General features: G+C 39.1%; 1 protein-coding gene across 1 annotated transcript in view; it reads left to right on the top strand.

Moving 5' to 3' along the window:
* Positions 1–23,975, top strand: part of IL1RAPL1 (interleukin 1 receptor accessory protein like 1) — a 702,885-nt gene that overhangs the window by 626,415 nt on the left and 52,495 nt on the right. The window contains exons 5-6 of the mRNA XM_061410523.1: positions 15,915–16,047; positions 18,034–18,179. Coding sequence (XP_061266507.1) covers positions 15,915–16,047; positions 18,034–18,179 — 279 coding nt within the window. The remainder of the gene's footprint in view (positions 1–15,914; positions 16,048–18,033; positions 18,180–23,975) is intronic.

Here is a 23,975-nt window from a genome sequence, read left to right as displayed (position 1 = left end):
AACTCCTTATAGATTTCCTCCAGTTAAAGCCACATTCTTTCTTAAAAAGAGACTCATTTCTAATGCCATACTTTCTTCCTCAAAAAGGGCATTTGTAGTTTTCTGTTTCTGTATTTTGTATATAGGTATTGTGGGAAATTACTAGAGGATTCAGATCAGATCAGATCAGTCACTCAGTCGTGTCCAACTCTTCACGACCCCATGAATCGCAGCACGCCAGGCCTCCCTGTCCATCACCAACTCCTGGAGTTCACTCAGACTCAGGTCCATCGAGTCAGTGATGCCATCCAGCCATCTCATCCTCTATCGTCCCCTTCTCTTCTTGCTCCCAATCCCTCCCAGCCTCAGAGTCTTTTCCAATGAGTCAACTCTTCGCATGAGGTGGCCAAAGTATTGGAGTTTCAGCTTTAGCATCATTCCTTCCAAAGAAATCCCAGGGCTGATCTCCTTCAGAATGAACTGGTTGGATCTCCTTGCAGTCCAAGGGACTCTCAAGAGTCTTCTCCAACACCACAGTTCAAAAGCATCAATTCTTCGGCGCTCAGCCTTCTTCACAGTCCAACTCTCACATCCATACATGACCACAGGAAAAACCATAGCCTTGACTAGACGAACCTTTGTTGGCAAAGTAATGTCTCTGCTTTTGAATATGCTATCTAGGTTGGTCATAACTTTCCTTCCAAGGAGTAAGTGTCTTTTAATTTCATGGCTGCAGTCACCATCTACAGTGATTTTGGAGCCCAGAAAAATAAAGTCTGTTACTGTTTCCACTGTTTCCCCATCTATTTCCCATGAAGTAATGGGACCAGATGCCATGATCTTCGTTTTCTGAATGTTGAGCTTTAAGCCAACTTTTTCACTCTCCGTGTTCACTTTCATCAAGAGGCTTTTAGTTCCTCTTCACTTTCTGCCATAAGGGTGGTGTCATCTGCATATCTGAGGTTATTGATATTTCTCCCAACAATCTTGATTCTAGCTTGTGTTTCAGGAGGTAAATGTGGTTCTTCTCTATATCACTAAGTAGATTAAATTATTTGGTATAGTGGCATGAATATTATCCTGCCACACTGCAGCCTGAGACAGAAGATTTTTTAAAAAATCCTTTCTAGAGGTATCAGATAACAAGGTACCCCAAAATACAATGTCTTTAGCAAACTAGATGTGTGTTTCTCTCACCAAATAGACCAATATAGAGAAGTTCAAAGTGGTGGATGATTCTGTTTCATGATGTCATTCAGGGACCCAGGTCCATTACATCTTATTGCTCTACCATTTTTGTCTTCATCTATATGACAGAAACCAGTTCACTGGCACATCTGCTTTCCAGCCTACAGGAAAATAGGGAGAAAGTCCAGGGCTGAGGCTTCATCATAAAGGAGATGAATGCGAAATTGTATACATCACTTCTTCACATTATCTCATTGGCCTCATCTCTGTCGTTTGGCCACATCTACCTGCAAAGGAAACTAGGAAATATCATCTGTAGCTTGGTAGCTGTGTGTCCAACTAAAATTTGGGGGGTTATATTACTCAAAGGAAGAAGGATAATAGACATTGAGAGGCATTTATTGATCTCTGCCTCAATAGATATCAGTCAGGGTTTGGAGAAGACAGACTAAGCACAAAAAAGTTGGCAGTATTCTTCACTCAAGAACATGGCAAACTCAGTGTAACACTTACACTTGCATAAGCTGTTGGGGACAATGCTCTTCATCACCACCACTAATATACCTTCCTTTCCTCCTCGTTTCATTTTCCTGTTCTTCTCATTCCTCCTCTTCCTATTCCTATTTTTCCTCTACCTCTGTTATTTTCTTTCTTGCTTCAGTTGCTTTTGAAACTAAGGTCTACCGAATTTGCTGGCCACAGACAAATGCTTTCTCTATGTATGTTAATGACTGATTTAAATATCCCTGGAGGCTGAAAATGGAATAATTTGTTTTAAAAATGTGAATCTCCGGAAGGATGAGAAAGCACCACAAGAGTTAAAAATAAATCGATGAGAGATTTAGTACCACAGCTATGTAATTAATGGAGCAAAAATAAAGGAGATGTCTTCTCAAGATGCAATCACAGAGAGTTGAGATTAGTTAAGGCCTTAACAACAAAAAACCTAAAAATGCCTGCATTACCAAAAAAAGTCTATTTTGTGGATGACTCAAAACAATTTTAGAAATGAATAAAATTATAAGTGGTTCTGATGTCTTTGGCAGAAAGCAAACCACAAGTCTCTTTTCCCATCTACTTTTTTCAACTAATGAGCAAAAATGGCCCTACTTCCCTGTTGCATTTAAAAATGGCTAGGCTGGTGAATTTTACATGTATGTTGACTCAAAAAAATTCCCCCAAATTGTTCTTCCCGTACATCATCACCAAGAGTTTCTGAATAACCTTTTGGAGCAAATCCATTCTTTGGCAATTAAATGTTTTCCATTGAGCACTTATCAGTTTCGCACTTCTGTTATATAATACCCATTTTCAGGACTTCCCTGGAGGTCCACTGGTTAAGACTCTGCACTTCCACTGCAGAGGGCATAGGTTCCATCCCTGGTCAGAGAACTAAGATCCCACATGCTATATAATCAAAATAATAATCATAATTCCCATTTTCTCAACACTCAGGTACAACATCATACCTCCCAAGGATGAAGGACTCAGGTGGCACCAGATATTTGCTGATTCCTGATGTGTCCCTCCTCTTCAGCTTGGTGTCCATTAATTGTTCTAGATGCTTCTAGGAAGGGAGAAATTGCCTTCTACCCTTTTAGTTTCTTCTGGTTGGTCTAAGAATTAAATTGACATGAGACAATTCAGCAGGAGAAAATCAAACAAAAGTATAATGACATGTATACTCAGGAGAGACCCAAGAAAACTGAGTAACTCACCAAAATGGACAAAACCGTCGCCTTAAATACCATCTTCAACTAAAAACAAAAGAGGATATTGGAGGTAGTGGTTTGGGACTTGAAAGAGGAAGACGGCAATTCACATGGAAATAGAAAAAGAAAGGTTTCATAAACAAATGTTTGCTGCTCCAGGCAGAGACCATGGAATGCAGAGTGGAAGCATCTCTGCTTTAGGAAAGCAGAGAAAGCATCTCACCACCACACCTGGCCCATTGCAGATATCTCTGGTGATAGCTCTATTCCAGGAACAAGCCCTCTATCTAAAGTCTTTTACACAGTTAGGGGGGAAGTCAGGGTTTCTTGCTGAGTCTTTCAGGCCTTGATTTCAGCTTGAGATAATCCACAGGCCAAAGAGACATTTGGGGATGACAAATGTGGCTCCCCTATCATGCAAGAAACTTTTAGATCATTCATCTAGAAAGCAGCCCTCATGAGCTAGCATACAAGTCCTTGCAAGAATCTTTGAGCTATCTAAAAACAGTACAGTAATAATGTTACCATTTTGTTCACCCTTTCCTCTCAAATGCCTGAGATTTCCTCTCCATTCTGGAGAGGCTCTGCCACTGCCTGCCTTTCTCTAGTTGATGTGGGAAAAATTCCAATAATTCATTCAAATTCCACTATGCAACCCCCAGGCTCCTGAAGGGCATGCTGCTTCTGCTACTGCTACTAAGTCGCTTCACTCATGTCCGACTCTGTGTGACCCCATAGACGGCAGCCCACCAGTCTCCCCCTGTCCCTGGGATTCTCCAGGCAAGAACACTGGAGTGGGTTGCCATTTCCTTCTCCATAGTTTGGCCTAATTCGATGCTTGAACTGTAAGTCATCACTTATAGAAAAGTTTAAGTCACAGTGTAATGATAGCAGTAGTAATAGTAATAATTGCTAACAACTTGTGAGCACTCACTCACCAGGGGTACTGTGTATGTTCAGTTCAGTCTCTCAGTCGTGTCCAAATTTTTAGTGATAATTGCTAACAACTTGTGAGCACTCACTCACCAGGAATACTGTGTATGTTCAGTTCAGTCTCTCAGTCATGTCCAAATTTTTGCGACTGCAGCACGCCAGGCCTCCCTGTCCACCCCCAACTCCTGGCATTTACTCAAATTCATGTCCATTGAGTAGGTGATGCCATCCAACCATCTCATCCTCTGTCATCCCCTTCTCCTCCTGCCCTCAATCTTTTCCAGCATCAGGGTCTTTTCAAATGAGTCAGTTCTTCTCATCAGGTGGCGAAAATATTGGAGTTTCAGCTTCAGCATCAGTCCTTCCGATGAATATCAGGGTAGATTTCCTTTAGGATGGACTGGTTGGATCTCCTTGCAGTCCAAGGGACTCTCAAGAGTCTTCTCCAGCACCATAGTTCAAAAGCATCAATTCTTCAGCGCTCAGCTTTCTTTATAGTCCATCTCTCACATCCATACATGACTACTGGAAAAACCGTAGTTTTCACTAGACAGACCTTTCTTGACAAAGTAATGTCTCTGCTTTTTAATATGCTGTCTAGGTTGGTGATAGCTTTTCTTCCAAGGAGCAAGTGTCTTTTAATTACATGGCTGCAGTCACCATCTGCAGTGATGCTGGAGCCAAAAAAAATAAAATCTCTCATTGTTTCCCCGTCTATTTGCCATGAAGTGATGGGACCAGATGCCATGATCTTCGTTTTCTGAATGTTGGGTTTTAAGCCAACTTTTTCACTCTCCTCTTTCACTTTCATCATGAGGCTCTTTAGTTCTTCTTTGCTTTCTGCCATAAGGGTAGTGTCATCTGCATATCTGAGATTATTGATATTTCTCCCAGCAATCTTGATTCCAGCTTGCACTTCATCCTGCCCAGCATTTCTCATGATGTGTGTGTGTTAGTCACTCAGTCGTGTCTGACTCTTTGCGACCCCATGGACTGTACCCACCAGGCTTCTTTGTCCATGGGATTCTCCCGGCAAGAATACTGGAGTGGGTTGCCTTTTCCTTCTCCATGTGTATTCTGCATATAAGTTAAATAAACACGGTGATGATATACAGCCTTGATGTACTTCTTTCCCTATTCGGAACCAGTCTGTTGTTCTATGTCCAGTTCTAACTGTTGCTTCCTGACCTGCATACAGATTTCTCAGGAGGCAGGTCAGGTGGTCTGGTATTCCCATCTCTTGAAGAATTTTCCATTTTGTTGTGATCCACACAGTCAAAGGCTTTGGCGTAGTCAATGAAGCAGAAGTAGATGTTTTTCTGGAACTCTCTTGCTTTTTTGATAATCCAACAGATGTTGGCAATTTGATCTCTGGTTCCTCTGCCTTTTCTAAATGCAGCTTGAACATCTGGAAGTTCATGGTTCTTGTACTGTTGAAGCCTGGCTTGGAGAATTTTGAACATTACTGTGTATGTACATGAACTCATTTACCTCCAGGTTATTTGTGGTTGCTTAAATCCCCTTGCAATTTACTGACCAGCCAAATAACTTGTTTTGTTCTTCAAATAGACAGAAATATGTTGTAAGATAGTATAAAATGCATTTTCGTAAGGAAATCTGACACTACAGCAGAATTATGGTTAGCAAATTTAAAAGTGCATGTCTTGTTTTTCTGTAATTTTTTTCCCTTGAAATTTGAGCAGACGTTGTTACATCCTGCAGGAATAACATCCTCAACTCTGAGCTTAATATAACCTATCTCTTTCATTTCTTTCTTCTCTTTTGGGATTCTTAGCTAAATCTCTGATTTTCAAATAACTCTCTGTGGTTAGATCCTGGCAACTGTTACGTGCCATAGGTCCTAATACTTATTTGGGTAAAATGTCTTGAGCAATTTCCAAGGATACTTTGTGTGTGTGTGTGAGAGAGAGAGAGAAACAAAGACAGAGATTCTTCATTTCAGAATAAAGCTTTCTAGAAGAAGAGCCATTCTGTATACCAATGACACAAGATAAATATGTTTTGTAAACCACTTTGCTTTTATCTTAAATGGACGATGGAAATGGAAATGCTTTTACTTAAAATTAAAGTAATTTTAATATCCATGATTAATGGTGCAAATGAAATTAAACCCCCCACTACTATTCACCATCTTATTTAAGAACAAAATGCTCACTGTTTCTTAATTCCAACTAGTAAGATCTCTGGATGCTGATGCTTTTAATTAGGGAAGAAATTTCCTTTTAATTGAAAAAAAAAGTTTGTTTTTTTTTTTTTCAATAAGTTAGAGAGTGTCCTCTAGTGGAGAGAGAATCTCTGTTGTCAGCGGTTTTAGAAATGGCCAAATTATATCTAATTAGAAAAAGGTCGCACTAAATAACAAGTGTCCCTAGTGCCGATTGGAGTCTGTGGGTTCAAGAGAAAATGTATTATTTTTCCTCTAAGGCCCCCTCACATTGTAGCCTACTTGAAAGCCTGCCCTATGACAAGCATTGTTCTCATTTTTGATAGCAAATGATTTTTTATGATCAGTTTTAGAGTGCTTCCTTCGGAACCTGGTAAGATTGAGCTGAAGCATTTAGTGCAATTTACTGAAGCTTTTACAGATATCAACTTGAGACAGCAAGAATACCATTATCTTCAGGGCTCCAACCCTGGCTGACTGATATATTTGATGTGTGTGACTCCCGAGGTGATAGCTTAAATTTTTCTGTTATTATTTGAAGGAAAACAAAAAAAATCAAGGAGGAAATTAAATTAATGTGACTCTTTTCTATAACCTGTGAAATTCTAATGCTAATTTCCTGTATTTCAGATTAAGTAGGGTAAATAGTATTAACGTTATCACTTGGGTATCTCAGATCAGACTGGAGGTTTTTTTTTTTTTTTTTTTTTAACTTAGAAGAGGATAAGGGAGAGCTTTGGTGCTTGACTCTCTAAATCTCACGCTAGGCTTGCCTTATCAGAAATTGCATGTTATAGCAAATTAGAGAGCAAAAGATAGAAAAGATGGATAGTTTCTCTTGATAACAAGTTAAATAGTTTGGACTTAGAGTAAAGATAAAATTACATTGCTTATACTTCTATTTGAAAAAAGAAAGAGGAATAAGGAGAGTGTTTTTAAATCTTTCAGTAGTTATACAGATGTCAGAGACATACTGTGAACATATGAATATCATGTGTGTGGCTTGTATGAATGGTAATAATCAGCAGTGAGTTGAATATTGTATTCCTATTAACATCATTTTCAGAAAAAAATGTACAATTGTGACTTTCATGTAGATATTGAAATGAATACATGTTAAACTGTAAAAAAATTTTTTTGCTCATATGATAGGAAGGGAACAGACAGATGTTATGATCAATTCAAAGTAAAGTCAAAATAGTTTATAAAACAGAAGAAAGGAATGCTGAGATAAATTCCAAGTAGAGACAAAATTGATTTTTCCCTGAGTTGAGGTGGAGAGCAAGGCTAGGGGAGCAGATGGGAAATTAAGTCAAATGGCTACCAGATATGAGACAATTTTTACATTGATATGTTTTATTTTCATTTTTATTCCATTCATGGACTTTTCTTTCTTTTTTTGGCCTCGTAACATGCAGAATCTTAGTTCCCTGCCCATTCCATGACCAGAGTTCGAACCCAAGCCCCCTGCAGTGGAAATGTAGAGTCTTAACCACAGGACTACCAGGGAAGTCCCCAGACATGAGAGCATTTCTATATCAGTTACTTACAAAGAGTTCAGAGAAGGCAATGGCACCCCACTCCAATACTCTTGCCTGGAAAATCCCATGGACTGAGGAGCCTGGTGGGCTGCAGTCCATGGGGTCGCTGAGAGTTGGACATGACTGAGCGACTTCACTTTCACTTTTCACTTTCATGCATTGGAGAAGGAAATGGCAACCCATTCCAGTGTTCTTGCCTGGAGAATCCCAGGGACGGGGGAGCCTGGTGGGCTGCCGTCTATGGGGTCGCACAGAGTCGGACACGACTGAAGTGACTTAGCAGCACATAGAGTTACAAAGAGTTGAAGAATAGCTCAAAGACAGGGAAAGGGCTAAAAATCTGGTAACTCAGAATGGTGTGAAGTAGAAAAATGAGTAGTTTTCCATTGGAACACAAATATTTTTCCTACATCCCTTTGGAAAGCTGGCATATTTCTGTAGCTTGGGTTGGCTCATCAGTGACCCAGTTGTACAAGCTACTTCTTGTCTATGCCAGTTACCTCTCTACCTACCACTGTCATTATGAACCCTCTTTCCTAGGCACCCTGTCCTTGCCTGCTGCTTAAGGACCCTGACGGAATGTTTTTCAATCTTGTTGCTTTTCTCAGCCCCGACTCCAATTTAAAGAGTCCAAGGTAAAAAGAAATTGTTCCAGACGGTTAACTGTAACCACTTGCATGAAAAGCACCTGGGAGTGCTTGTTAAAAATTAAAATCCCTGGAACCTTCCACACTTGCTGAGTCAAAATCTGGTTTGGGGGGAGTAGGAGTAAGTCTTTTTTTTTTTTTTTTTTTTTGACAATGAGTTCAACACTCACTGGATTAAGTAAAGAAATATATAATATCTGAAGCCATATTCATCTAAACTAAATGATATTGTAGAAGATATGAGTGCATAAAATAACCTCTGACCTGAAAGTTAGTGGAAGTTTGCTAAAAGGAACAAGGTTAATGGTAGCATTAGGAGTTGCAATAGCAATAACCTTTCCTCTGTTCTCTGTCATGTCAGACTTTTGGCAACCCCATGGACTGTAGCCTGCCAGGCTCCTCTATCCATGGAATTTTCCAGGCAAGAACACTGGAGTAGGTTGCCAGTTCCTTCAGGGAATCTTCCCAATCCAGGGAATGAACCTGCATCTCCTGTGTGTCTCCTGCATTGGCAGGCGGATTCTTTACCACTGAGCCACCAGGGAAGCAAACCTGTTCCAAGAGGAAAAGGGGAGAAAAGACAGAGTTGACTGACGATTCCTAGAAAAGCCAAGTCAGTCTTTTGTAAGAGGTGCTATTTTAAATAGAACTTAATGGAGGAGAAGGAATTTGGAGGAGAAGGAATTTGCTACGTGGAAGTGAGGAGAGTTTGAATCAAAGAATATAATATTAAAAAGTGTGAAAATGTGGAGGGAGGCTCAAGAGGGAGGAGATATATGTATATGTACAGCTGATTCACATTGTTGTACAGCAGAAACTAGCACAACATTGTAAAGCTATTATACTCCAATAATTTTTTAATAATAATAAATATGTTGTTTAAAAAGAACTCTAAACCATTAATCACAATTTTATAAAAAGCATGAGAATGTGAAATAGATCATGGATGAACTACTCATAAAATTCAGATGCTAAAATCCTATTATGTAACTGCATATACTGCTTCATCAGCCGAAGGTACAAACACAGTCATATTATTTTTATTTTCCTAATTCCTCTTTCATAATTGCCTAATTAGCTTTCTAAACAAAATTTGCTAATTATATTTTCCTAATTTTCCTAGTTATACTTATGAATTCCTATCTACCCTTATTGAGTAGAAGTGCATCATCTCTCCCTGGGCCCCACCCTGCCCCATGATATTCTATTCACTCCTGTTTTTCTTTAACCCGAGGGGAAGGATTTATAGTCATTTATTTCTGCTTTCAAACACAAGCAGTACACACTTGGGGTCTGAGGTCACAGCTCCTAACAGATGCTCATGTGATTAGCCACCATTTCCCAAATGAAAAGTATTGAGTTGGCCCAAAAGTTCATTTGGGTTTCCCTTAAGCTATTAAAAAAAAACCAAACAAACAAATGAAATTTTTGCCCAACCAAGTACTAGATGGATTCAGCTTTCCTCACCAACACTTTAGCGGTTGGTGAGTCTCAGGTGAGCCTGATGTCACCTGGCCTTCTCTCAAGATTGACTCCACTGGGCTTCTAGTGTCCTTTCTTGAGAAACAGAGCTTTGCATAAGAATGGGAGTAGTAACTTCTGTTCAGACACACAAATAGGTATCATTAAGAGAAACAATTTTAAAAATCCCTTCAAGAAAATTAGAGACACCAAGGGAGCATTTCATGTAAAGATGAGCACAATAAAGAACAGAAACAGTATGAAACTAACAGCAGTCCATGGGGTCACAAAGAGTCAGACATGACTGAGCAACTGAACTGTACCAAACTGAACAGAAACAGAAGATATTAAGAAGAGGTGGCAAAGATACACAGAAGAATTGTACAAAAATGGTCTTAATAACCTGGATAACCATGATGATGTGATCACTCACCTAGAGCCATACATTCTGTAGTGTGAAGTCAAGTGGGCCTTAGGAAGCATTACTACGAACAAAGCTAATGGAGGTGATGGAATTCCAGCTGAGCTATTTCAAATCCTAAAAGATGATGCTGTCAAAGTGCTGCACTCAATATGCCAGCACATTTGGAAAACTCAGCAGTGGCCACAGGACTGGAAAAGGTCAGTTTTCATTCCAATCCCAAAGAAGGGCAATGCCAAAGAATGTTCAGACTACCGCACAATTGCACTCATTTCACATGCTTGCAAGGTAATGCTCAAAATCCTTCAAGGTAGGCTTCAAGAGTAAGTGAACTGAGAACTTCCAGATGTTCAAGCTGGATTTAGAAAAGGCAGAGGAACCAGAGATCAAATTGCCAACATCTTGTTGGATCATCAAAAAAGCAAGAGAATTCCAGAAAAACATCTACTTCTGCTTCATTGACTACACTAAAGCCTTTGACTGTGTGGATCACAACAAACTGTGGAAAATTCTGAAAGAGATGGGAATACCAGACCACCTTACCTGCCTCCTGAGAAACCTGTATGCAAATCAAGAAGCAACAGTTAGAACTGGACATGGAACAACAGACTGGTTCAAAATTGGGAAAGGAGTACATCAAGGGTGTATATTGTCACCTGGCTTATTTAACTCACATGCAGAGTACATCATGAAAGATGCCAGGCTGGACAAAGCTCAAGCTGGAATCAAGATTGCCAGGAGAAATTTCAGTAACCTCAAATATACAGATGACACCACCCTTATGGCAGAAAGCAAAGAGGAACTAAAGAGCCTCTTGATGAAAGTGAAAGAGGAGAGTGAAAAGCTGACTTAAAACTCAACCTGCAAAAAACTAAGATCACGACATCTGGTCCCATCACTTCATGGCAAATAGATGGGGAAAAAATGGAAACAGTGACAGACAATTTTTTTTTGAGTTCCAAAATCACTGTGGACAGTGACTGCAGCCATGTAATTAAAAGACACTTGCTCCTTGAAAGAAAAGCTATGACAAACCTAGACAGCATTTTAAAAAGCAGAGGCATCACTTTGCTGACAAAGGTCCGTATAGTTAAAGCTATGGTTTTTCCAGTAGTCATGTATGCATGTGAGAGTTGAATCAGAAAGAAGGCTGAGCACCGAAGAATTGTTCCTTTCAAACTGTAGTGGCGGAGAAGACTCTTGAGAGTCCCTTGGACAGCAAGGAGATCCAACCAATCAATCCTAAAGGAAATCAACCCTGAATATTCATTAGAAGGACTGATGCTGAAGCTAAAGCTTTAATACTTTGCTCACCTGATGTGAAGAGCTGACTCTTTGGAAAAGACCCTGATGCTGAGAAAGATTGAGGGCAGGATGAGAAGTGGGTGACAGATGGTGGTTGGATGACATCATCAACCCAGTGGACATGAGTTTGAGCAAACTTGGGGAAATAGTGAAGGACAGGGAGACCTGGCATTCTGCAGTCCATGGAGTCGCAAGGAGTCTGACATGACTGAGCAACTGAACAACAACAACTTCACAGAACAGACCTCTACTCAAGTTGACTTTCTCTCCTGATTGTTTTTGTTTGTTTGTTTTGTTTTTTTTTTTTTTTGCTTTTCCAATTAGAGTATATTCATGATGGCATTGTACAACTGAGTGAGCACCCCAAAGTGGACGGGAAGGCAGGAGGTACGGTCCTGGGTGGCCGGATTGCACGTGAGCCACGACAGAGCGTTGTACTGCTCCAAAACAAACCTTAAAACATCAGACGTGGTTTTGGAGTCAAGAGGATGTGGAACCCGCTGAGAATTCCTGGCGGGGAGAAGTTCGTCCGTCTGTGCTACAGAAATGTGGTGATGCAGCGAAGCCTTTAGGAAGAGGGGACACTGGTTCTGAGCCTGGGGACATGATGACCAAAACCACTGGGGGAGATTCTCGGCTTTGGCGGTTGACACAAAATACCCAAGGGCTAGAGGCTGCTGTTTCAGCTCCTCGGGTGCTTCCCTAGAAAGAAGACGCTCACCCTGGCTCCAACTGTGCTGAAAGTGAGAGCCCACGCCGATTCCAGAAGGAGAGCCTGGGGAGGGGACTGGGGAGGAGTTGGGAGAGGAATGGAGATTCCCAGTCATTAATATGCCAATATCATTGTCCATATCATCTGGGAATGGAAGGTCAACAAACATGTCATCATTGTTTCTCCTGATTGTTTTGAGAAGCAGCTGGAAACCGTTTAATCTGTCTGTCTCTCTCTCCTACACACACACACAGTGATGCAGGTAAATTATAAAAATAAAAAATGTATTTTCTACCTTATCAGGCTTCCTTGTAATCTGTGCTTTGAGAGGCTTCCTACTATCACATTGATAAAAAGCACAGTGATCTGTCATCAGTGCTATAACCTGTACTTTGTCCTTTTAAGAAACTATGCAGAGGGACTTCCCTGGTGGTCCAGTGGTTAAGACTCTGAGCTTTCAATGCAGGGGGCTGGGGTTCGATTCCTGGTTGGGGAACGAAGCTCCCACATGCCAAGTGGTGTGGCCCAAAAACAAGTAAGAAAGGAAGGAAGAAATGATGTGGAAATAATTCTCTCTTTGCAGTGATGGTCCCTTATATGGTCCTGAAGTATCATAAAATTCTCAATCTTTCTCAGTTCTCTTGGAACTCTCTCCAATCCCAGTTTGGCAAATACAAAAAGAGTGATTTCTTTAGACTGCAAGTGTGCCCATGTCAATCTCCTACCTGAAACCTTTCCCCAACTTAGAATTGCCCTTAAATGGAATTCCCACATCTTCAACATGGCCTTCATGGGAGATCAGGGCTGCCACTGCTCTGGCCTCATGATTTTCCCCCAAATCCTCACCCCAACTCTACCCACTACATGTAGTTTAGCTTCAACAACTCTGGAGTTACTGACTTCCTCCAAAGTTCCCTGACATTCTGTCACTCAGGTTCTTTCCTCTCTACCTGGAGTGCTTTTCTATTTTTCCCTCCACCTTCTTTTATTCTTTGCATGAATTCCAGTCTCTAACCCACAGTAAGCCCAACCCAGGTCTGAGTAGAGGCCCTCCGGGTGCCCCCATAGCACTTGGGATACCCCCAGTACTGGAGCTCAAGGCATGATAAGTAGTCAAAAGAAGAGGTGAGCAAAGATGATTGAAAAAGCCAATCGTTTCTTACATGGGTGCAGGAGCCATTTACTAGGTGTGGCGGCACAAAGCCAATAGTTGAGAAAAAGGAGGAATTAGATAATAGCAAATCAGTTGATCTGGGAAGGTAGGAGGGTGACAAGAGAGAAAAATTCAGTTCCCAGCGAGGGATTCAATTGACTTCTCTGCTAAAGAATGTCAGGCTGAGTTGCTAGTGACATGATCATTATTTATGATCCCCCAAATTTAGTAAAACTGTAATGGAAAATGAGATAATTTCTGGAGATTTCTATTTATGAGTTTCAGTCATTAACTCCTACCTAAAAGCTAAATCTTGTTCCCTTAAAACACAGATTGTGTAAATTATTGACATGTAAATTTTTGAACTCTGTAATATATACTGATTCTCTTGGCATATGATATTAATCATCACACTATATAGTATTTTGAGATTTACTGTTGAATTTATGACTACCTTGACACTGTAACAGGTAGTTGAGTTACATAAAAGCCAGTGCTCTTAGAAAAATGTAAAAGCAAAGAATACTGGATTTAAAAATTGTTCTGAACCATTGGGTTGACATTTCCCATAGAAATCTGTGGTTTCCAATCAGTAAGATTGACATTCAATTATCCATTGTGTAAGGTAAATTATTCTCTCAGGGAGGGGGTTGCATATTAAAATATTAACAAAATATTTATGTATCAAAATTAATAATAAAGGAGATTATTTAAAGCTCCATTTGCCTCATAAAATTTGCAGACATTTTCTGAACTTATCTGGTCACTAATAATGATTATTGCATATAGAATCAAAGTCTCTAAAGAATCACTTACTTGGAGGACATTCAGATGTAAAGAAAGATAAGATAAAAGGAAAGGCTGTATCATGCTATCTTAAAAATATTAGAGGAGCAAGAATTCAGTTATGAACTAGTCTTATGCACGGAGAAGGCAATGGCACCCCACTCCAGTACTCTTGCCTAGAAAATCCCGTGGATGGAGGAGCCTAGTAGGCTGTAGTCCATGGGGTCGCACGACTGAGCGACTTCACTTTCACTTTTCACTTCCATGCATTGGAGAAGGAAATGGCAACCCACTCCAGTGTTCTTGCCTGGAGAATCCCAGGGACGGGGAGCCTGGTGGGCTTCCGTCTATGGGGTCACACTGAGTCGGACACGACTGAAGCAACTTAGCAGCAGCAGCAGCAGTCTTATGCAATGGACATAAGATAATATGAATTTTATCCAATAAAAATTTTCTTGTAGAACTTGGAGAATAAAGTTTATATACAGGTTGACCCATACCAGGACTTACAAAGAGTGCATCTGTAAGTGAATTATGGTTTTCTCTAGGTTTATATGGTAGAATCACTGATAAGCCCAGTTTCAGGCAATGTTCACTATTAACTCATAGCTTAGCTTTTAGACTTTAGGAACCTCCTTCTCTTCACCTTAAAGTCACATATTTGTCAAAGTCCTCTAGAATATTCTCAGGAATTTAAGAAATGAATAAATTTGCCTTACTTAAGGTATCCTTAAGAGTTCCCCTGCTCCAGTCCATTCTGGAGTAGGTCCCTATAGGTCTCTTTGCCATCCCACATTTTCTAGCTCTACTTGGAGGCAGCAAGATCTTAAAACTATAATAGTACTGGAATATTTCAGTTCTCTAATGCTGCCTGAGGCTTGAGGAAATCAGGTGTTTGCAAAATCACGTTACTTGTCCAGAAATATGCCTTAGTTTCTGTTGGCATTAAATTCACTCCCACTTTTCAGTCAGGGACTTCCACTTACCTTATTAAGTAATTAATCTGTATTCATCATTACAGTGGCCTCTCTTGAGTAGTGCACTGGAAGAAACTCATCTCCACAGTAGTAGTATTGATTTTATGTTTTATAAACAGCCCAAATATTTATTCTCAGGTGTTGTCCATTTGTATTTTAATAATGTGTTTTTTTACCTGAATGTGTGCTGGTTTCCCTAATTAAAATACTATTCCTCACATAGTACAAATATTTTAGTAACATTTGTAAGGAATCCTGTATTTTGCAGTTCCATTTCTTTCCCACTGAAACATTTGGTTCTCTTTCTTTCCCACATTCAGGACTGAGAAACATCTTCTAACTGCTTTATAAAATCTCATATTATCAACATTATGTTCTTGTCTGATATCGCAGTAGTAAAAAACCTACCTGCCAATGCAGACCCAGGTTCAATCCCTGGGTCGGGAAGATCCCCTGGAGAAGGGCATGGCAACCCACTCCAGTATTCTTGCCTGGAGAATCCTATGGACAGAGGTGCCTGGTGGGCTACAGTCAGCAGGGTGGCAAAGAGTCGGACATGACTGAAGCAAGTGAGCATGTGCTTTGAGAAGTGCACATCACCTCTGAAGTACCCTTCCTAATAATTCATAACCTCAATCTATTCATATGGAAACATCAGGCAAACTTAAATGAAAGTAAAGTTCTGTAGAATAACTGACCAGTGTTCTTCATAATCTGATAAGTAATTCACATTCCATTAAGCAAGCTGCCAAAAGTACACATTCTGTTAATTTGACAGAAAATATGTGAAAAATATTGATTTAGAGAGATGTTTCATTAAATCGATGAAGTGATTTAAGTTTTATGTGCCAGTTTGCCTAAAATAAGAGTGTATCAACAGTTTTACAACACATCTCTATCGCTTCTCTCCACAGGTGATTCAGCTAATCTCACCTGCAGAGCTTTCTTTGGGTACAGTGGAGATGTCAGTCCTTTAATTTACTGGATGAAAGGAGAGAAGTTTATTGAAGATCTGGATGAAAATCGAGTTTGGGAAAGTGACATTAGGTAAAGTAATTTGTCTCTTTTAACTTGTACAGATTCACATTTGCTGTGTTAGTGAATAGAAAGTGAGCTAAAAAAGAAGGGGGTTGAGGGTGTTTTACTATCATACTAAAAATGTTACAACATTTAATGGCAAGGAGGAAAAATATCCTTGAGGGAGTGACTATGAAATTGTAAAACCTGAGTGCCATTTGCAAAGAATTTAAGAGAAATAAAAAGGAATTTTCCACTAAGGAATAAACTGAATGTGAGTTTACCAAAATAGCATCAAATATGGAAAATGTGATATTGTACTTTTGGTTGATAAGAGCTCTTTTTTTTTAATTGCTGAGAGGAAATATTGGGTGGCCAAAAAGTTTGTTTGGGTTTTTCTATACCATTTTCTGGAAAAACACAAAGGAACTTTTTGGCCAACCCAGTGTTAACAGGCTTTTAGAATTCAACATCATGTTTTTAGGATTCAAACATCGTCTCTGTCACTTCCTTTTATATGTTGCTACATATTTGAGGCATCGTGTAGACTATAAAACACTTGATAGGAATGGTAATACAAAAATGCTTTTATTACCTTTTTTAGGCTGACTTTAAGGTCTAAATATTAATATAGTGGAATAATAGCAAATAATCATAAAAATACACTTATTTTGAGGGCATAATGCTTATGCATCTTCTTTTTTAAAAAATAATTAACATATTTGTTTGCTTACTTTTAAATATTGAGGTATTCAGTTATGACTAAAAGTACACTTATATACGGGTACTCATTTTTATTCATAATGTAAATAAGCAAATATATTAATTAATAAATTATAAGTGAATCAAAATGCAGATCATTTGTAAACATTCTCCAATCTAAAGATCACCTCTTTGGGGTATATTTGAGCATTTTAACCAAATTCTTCTTCTTAAATGTGAAGACTTTTAAAACTTTAGGAAAGGTATAAGAGAAAAAGGTTTTCAATAGAAAATAAAAACCTATAAAACTGTCACAGAGGGTTATTTCTACTGGAATTTTCTTCCTGGCAACAAATACCCAGGAATATAACATTGCAGTCAGGTTCTGAAATGCCCAGATGAGCAATTCTTCAATACATACTAAAATGCTCCTCTGCCATTTTTCATGTTTAAAACTTCACTATTATCTTATACTCATATACTCTGAAATGCTAAGGTTATAGGACAATAACCAATAAACCTCCTAACTTTCCCCTTCTCTACTTTTGTGAGTGCTCAGGGAATGTTCTAGAAAGGTATTTTTTTCTTTGATTCTTCATGAGGAAGTATTGTGCAAGCATGAGTTACCAAGGGGGTGGGAGAGTAAAGGTGGAAACTTGGTGAGCATGGCAAGGGAGCCCTACTTTGAAGTTTTCCATTTGTTCTAAAAAGATTGTTAAAATCCTTGACAGTGAGGTTAGTGAGCATCTACTGTGAATTTTAAATGTCAGAATTAAATGCTTCATCAGAACATTTAGTCTATAGTTTTGTAATTTCATATTTCTTTAAAAATAGGAATTGATTTGTACCTTTTAAAACAATGCCAGACTAGAGGTTTCAACTGAAATGTCAAAATAGCTCAGAAATTTTCTATCCTTCCTTTCTTTAAAATTAACCTGATAGATAATTAGTCCTCCAGCCTAAGACATTAGAATTTCTTATCCCACCCTTACATCATATTTCTTCTTAAAGGGAAAGCAATTTGTAAACTTTTCTTCAAGGTCTCTCTCACCTCTTTATTATGACAGTGTGATTGTCCTGCTAAGAGAGATAATTAACTGCAACTTCATTAGCATCCACAAAGACAAGCTTCCTTATTAGAAGTGAAAAAGAAAAGGGCATGATATAATTTAATTAAGATAGCATCAATCCATGACCAAATTTGAAGCACAGATGCTGTAGGTTTTTTCATATCAGATTCACCTAAAATTTTTTCTTTCATGTGTGTGTATGTTTGTGTGGGGTTTTTTTGTTTCATTTTGCTTTATATTTTAGAATCCTCAAGGAGCATCTTGGGGAACAGGAAGTTTCCATCTCATTAATTGTGGACTCTGTAGAAGAAGGTGACTTGGGAAATTACTCCTGTTATGTTGAAAATGGAAATGGACGTCGGCATGCCAGTGTTCTCCTTCACAAACGGGGTGAGTGTAACCTTCTAAGTTTGAGTAGTTGACTTAACCTTTAATGAAAGTGAAATAATTGGAAGGTAAAAAAAAATTGTGTTTTTTTTACATAAATTTATTCCAAATAAAACAATTACGTTAACAGTAAGGCCATCAAAGCAGATAGCACAGTGGATGGGTGACTAGCTCAGGCACTGGAGTCAAATGTAGATATTCAGATTCCTTTTTCTTCCCCTCCCTCAAGCTGTGCCATTAGGTATGCAGGATCTTAGTTCCCCAACCAGGGATCAAACCTGTGCCCCCTACAATCAAAGTGGGGAGTCTTAACCACTTGATCACCAGGGAAGTCCCCCTTTCTCTGTTTTAATACCAGCTATATAATCTTGGGAATGATATCTAACTTCCTTAAGCTTCAGTTCCCTGATAATATGGAATGGGAAAAATAATAATATCAACTCTTAGTGGATTTTACAGATGAAAAAAAACACTAAGTGTGAAGAGCTTGGGACAGAGCCTATGCACAGGAAGTATTTAGTTAAATGCTATTGATAATATTAGAAGTAAGCAAACCAATTAAAAATAACCAAGAGAGTTTTAAGTCAAAGATTATGCTCTTAATTGAAAGGTTGTTCCTTGAGTGTACAAATTACATCCAATGGAGTCCCCATTTTACTTCATTATTATTTTTTTCTGCCTTAGATAACTTTTACATGTGTAATATCCTCCCATGGTTAATAATAATTCACTAGTAAATTATTTTTCAATTATTATTCATCATTAGCAATTTAAGTAAGGTATGTTTTGGTTGAGTATAACATCGGCTACAATAAATCTGATTCCACAGCAACCCCAATACCTTACACACAGGGTTAAAATATATATATAAATATATATTGAATTGTTTGAAATTATAGACGATTGTAAAATTTGAGCCATGCCTTTTTGTTGGTGAAATTTTTTCATGTACGTTACAAGAGAAAAAAAATTTTTTTCTACATTATGCTAAGTGAAAACATTCTCTTACTCAGCAAATTTACAGTGATTTTAATTTCAAAGCACATGTTTCATCCTAAACTCTTTGAGGTTGGAAGAGAAAGAGAATGCCAAAGACTTTATTGGAAAATAGATTCCCTTTGAATAATGTTACTGAAAGCTATTAAAATAGACACCTCTATTGTCAAGGTGACTGTAATATTCAAATAGTTTACTTTTGGGGAGATGTTAATGGAGGGAAAAGATAAGCAGCAGCTAGTAAGCAGTCTGATTGTTTGTCAGTCAATGAAGGGACTTAAAGTAGAAATATTACACATATAAAAGGACAAAAATATTCCCAGGGTTGGAAGTAGCCTAGATGTATAATTGAACTATTCATCAACATCTTCCCTAGTGATCTGTCAGCTTATACTGGATCACGTTCCTCCTCCAGGAAGCCAGTTCTATCTTTGGAAAAATGTAACAATTAGAAAACATTCCTATTTCACTATCTACCCCATGATCCCGTTTTTAATCTCTCTTTCCCAAAATAGCCCTTCAAAAGTTTGATGACAGTCCCCGTAATCCTTCTGGGCCTTCACTTCCATAGATTCAGCTTTAGTTCCTTTTATTCATTCTTCTTTTATGTGGATAAAATACTTTCACCATTCTGATCACTCTTTTGAATTGAAGAGTCTAATTACAGAGTCTGAATTATTCTTCAAGAAGGAAGGTAATAGAGAAAAGATAGAGGGCTCATCTAAAAATCTGTTGGCTTTAATGATGTTTATTTCTTTTTAGGATAAAGTGGGAGTGACAGTTAAGTAGAGATCATAGGAAGAAGGAAGGAAGCTGGATCATTTCCAAGGAGGATACAACTATTGAAGCTCTTATCTAGCAGACAGGCACTCAAGGGTCAGGAAGGGTCAAACACCGCCAGGCTATTTTTAGCATGTGTGGCTTAAGGTTAAGTTGCCCATAGCTAAGAAAGCTTCCAGTACTACAAACATAAATGACTGAGGAATCAAGGAAATCATTTGAAAAAACTTTTCCAATACTGCCTGATTTCCTAAACATGAAGAAGAAAGTGGTGGGCAGTGTTAGAGCACTCTTCAATACTTACATCTTCCACAGTGTTTCTCAAATATGTATTTATGCCACCAGCATTTTATCTTCAGTAAAATAAAAGCTAAAGCCAGAAAGTGTCCTTCAAGGTCATGTACTCCAAAAGCCCCTATTAAAGTTAGTGTTCACCTTTCTTTGAAGGGAGCTGCAGCAAATGAGTCATCAATTCACAATGGTAGTCAGACATCTCCTGCCCTGGAGAGGCTTATCAGCATGTGGAATGATCTATCCCAACCATCTGTGGGAAAAAACAATGGACTCTGGTTAACAGATGCCATAACTACAAGTTCCCCAGCCCTGAAAGGTTCAGAAGCTCAAGGAAGGCACAGCACATGGGAGCTGATAGTTTTGGTCACAGGGTCCCTGCGAGAGTCAAATTTCTGTCATTCTAGCAATTGTGTAATGACCAAGATGACTGACTGTATTGCTCAGAAGCCTAAAGCTCAGAGAAGAGCTGGAAGCTGTTACTGTGAATCATATTCTTCTGCTGTTGACTTATAAATCCCTTAACTATCTTACAGGCCTTCAAAGTCTTTCTTCTTAAAACTTGCATAGAGAGATATGTTAAAGCATTTGATGAATACAGATCTCATAAGTCAGTAATTATCCATTCTTCTGACAAGTAAACTTGCCAGGACGTACCTTTGCCAAAATAACTTAAGTTTTTTTTCCCCCTCCACTGTTACCTTTAGTTCAGTATTGTTAACATAATAAAAATGATGTCAGAACCCTCCAATGGGTGTTGCGGATTCTTTGAGCTATCACCTCCTGTTATCAGCTGAGTTGTCCTTAATGCCAAGACAATACTATAAATAGTATAGCTAGGATTGAGCTAGGCTAGATTCTGGGCCAGCCTTTTCTCTTTAAAAAAATCTAATTTCCACAAAAACTGGCTGAAAATTTACTAGGAAATTTGACTTTTGCTTGAGAATATTCAGGGTTGTTGATTCCTACAGCCAGGGAAGGTACTGGGACAGTTAGGGTCATGTCACATGCTCTACAGAGAACTAGGTCATAGAATAAAACAATGGCCAATGGGCCACATTAGTGTATGACTGCCTTGCGCCCTATTCCTCACTCTAGTCCCTGGCCTGAGAAGTTTGAGAGTTAGATCCTTGTCCCAAAAAGAACCGAAGCAAAGAGTAGATACATTTCCTTCTGTGTTATCTCTTGTCTCCACCATTGCCTGTTGAATTGAACTCCCTATGTAAGTCTCTGAACCTTTTACCCAGATGCCTTTGCTTAGGTTCCTAATCACTGCTCCCCAATTTGACCATGCATCCAACACTGACTTTCAGCTTCCCTCCAAAACCCCAATCTTTTATTTGCCCATCATTTGTATGTTTTCCATGTCTCTAGCACAAGCAATTCTCCAGACAGATATCCAGCATCATTGTGCTCTGACTTTGGCCTAGTCACTCTTGCACTCACCAGGCCATCCTAAGTTTCTTTTTCATTCTCTGAGTTCCTTGTCCACACTGTAATTCTGGATGACTTCACAGTGTGGACGTGTTTACTCTCTGGAGCAAAGCAGTTTAATATTTAAGGGTGTGGACTCTGGAGTAAGGCTGTCTGTGCAAAACCCACTCTTTGCATACTAGCTGTGCTATCTTGGACAAATCCCATACTCTCTGTGAGCCTCAAATTTCTCTTGTATAAAATGGGGAATAATGATAGTACTTTCCATATAGAGCAGCTACGAGGAATAAACTTAGTGTGTATCAATATGTATCACAGTGTCTGACATATTTATCACCATGTTAGCAGCTATTACATGATTTTTCTACTCCAACTATGTGATAATCTGGATAATTTAGGATGCAGCAATAACATGTCTCATTAAAAATTCCCTCACATCTAATTTATCTTTCATTAAAATGGTCAGCTTTAGCACTGGCAATTTTGCTCTGTTGATTCTATATTTTTCCTTATAATAGATTTACTTTAGTTTGAATGTGCTGTCCTACAGGAGATCTTCATTAATTTATTCATGCATTTAATGGCAATTGTTAAAAACCTACTATGTGCCTGGCACTCATAAAATTAAACGATCAGGAAATCAGAACCAATATAATTTGAAATGCCATCATCTGCTTTTTAAACTACTTTGATATTAAGCATTTCTAATGTAGAATTGTGCTTCTAGGGGACGTTTGGCTTTGAAACTGTCACATAAAGGGAATGTTCATTAACAGTCCTGTTGTGAATTGTTTAGATATCTTGATTACAATAATATGGCAATTCATTCATCATGAAGTAGTTTGGAAACTGGCAAAGTATCTGTCTCAGAGACTAGCACTAGTTAATACTGATAAACATCTAGTTTTCTTCTATTCCTCCTCAAACCCATTTTTACTCTTGGATGGGAAATCTCCCTCCCTTTCCCTTTCTCCGTCCCTCCGAAGAGTGTGTGTGTTAAATCACTTCAGTCCTGTCCCACTCTTTGTGACCCTATGGACTGTAGCCCACCAGGCTCCTCTGTCCATGGGATTTCCCAGGCAAGAATACTGGAGTGGGTTGTCATTTCCTCCTCCAGGGGATCTTCCTGACCCAGGGATCAAACCCACATTTTCTGCATTGGCAGGCAGTGTCTTTACCACTGAGCCACCTAGGAAGCTCAAATTTTAGCTCCTTACTACAGGAAATACTTGTTTTTAGAAGGTATGTGTATGTTAGTCGCTCAGTCAGTCATGGCCAAATCTTTGCCACCCCATGGACTGTACCTCCAGGCTCCTCTGTCAGTGGAATTCTCCAGATAAGAATATTGGAGTGGGTAGCCATTCCCTTCTCCAGGGGATCTTCCTGACTCAAGGATCGAACCCAGGTCTCCTGCACTGTAGGCAGATTCTGTACCATCTCAGCTACCAGGGAAGCCCCCCAAAGAGTGAAATCCATGGGAATTAGACTTGCTCTCTAACTCCCTAGTCCTTGGAATATCTTCAGTAACGTAATTAACATGCATATCATTTAGGATACATTGTTTTAAAGCCAGATGAATTTAGACCCAGTGGACTCCTTATCCCTTCATATAATGGATCACTTTTGTAATATGTGCCACCACCCTTGTTAGTATTTACCTCGTGCATTTATTTGCTGCAAGATACAGGGAGACAATAGAACTGTATCAAGCTCTTTTGGGGCTCATCCTTTAACATCTTTGACCACTGATTTCAAAATATTGAAAAGCCAAACTTTGCCCAGACATGAAAACCTCCTACTTCTCTATACGGCTGCATCTTCCTAAAAAGACCATTAAAAACTGAGTTGTTGTTCAGTCACTAATTTGTATCTAATTCTTTGTGACCCCATGGACTGCAGCACACCAGGCTTCCCAGTCCTTCACTAGGCATACACAGAAGAGTCATTTTTTTGAGTTGTTGCTGTTTGGAAGGAAAAATAATTTTCCCTCTACCCTTCTTAATTGCTTCCCTGGTGGCTCAGAGGTTAAAGCGTCTGCCTGCAATGCGGGAGACCTTGGTTCAATCCCTGGGTCGGGAAGAACCCCTGGAGAAGGAAATGGCAACCCACTCCAATATTCTTGCCTGGAGAATCCCATGGACGGAGGAGCCTGGTGGGCTACAGTCCATGGGGTCACAAAGAGTGGGTTCTTGGCTATATAAGATAGATTAATGGGAGAAAAGCAAACATAAATTTACTAACATATCTTCCTCCTAAATACATGTGGAATAGCCAGGAAAACTGAGTAACCCCCTGAAA

This window comes from Bos javanicus, chromosome X, assembly GCF_032452875.1.
Source record: "Bos javanicus breed banteng chromosome X, ARS-OSU_banteng_1.0, whole genome shotgun sequence".
Lineage (NCBI taxonomy): Eukaryota > Metazoa > Chordata > Mammalia > Artiodactyla > Bovidae > Bos > Bos javanicus.
This window is presented reverse-complemented; position numbering and strand designations above follow the sequence as displayed.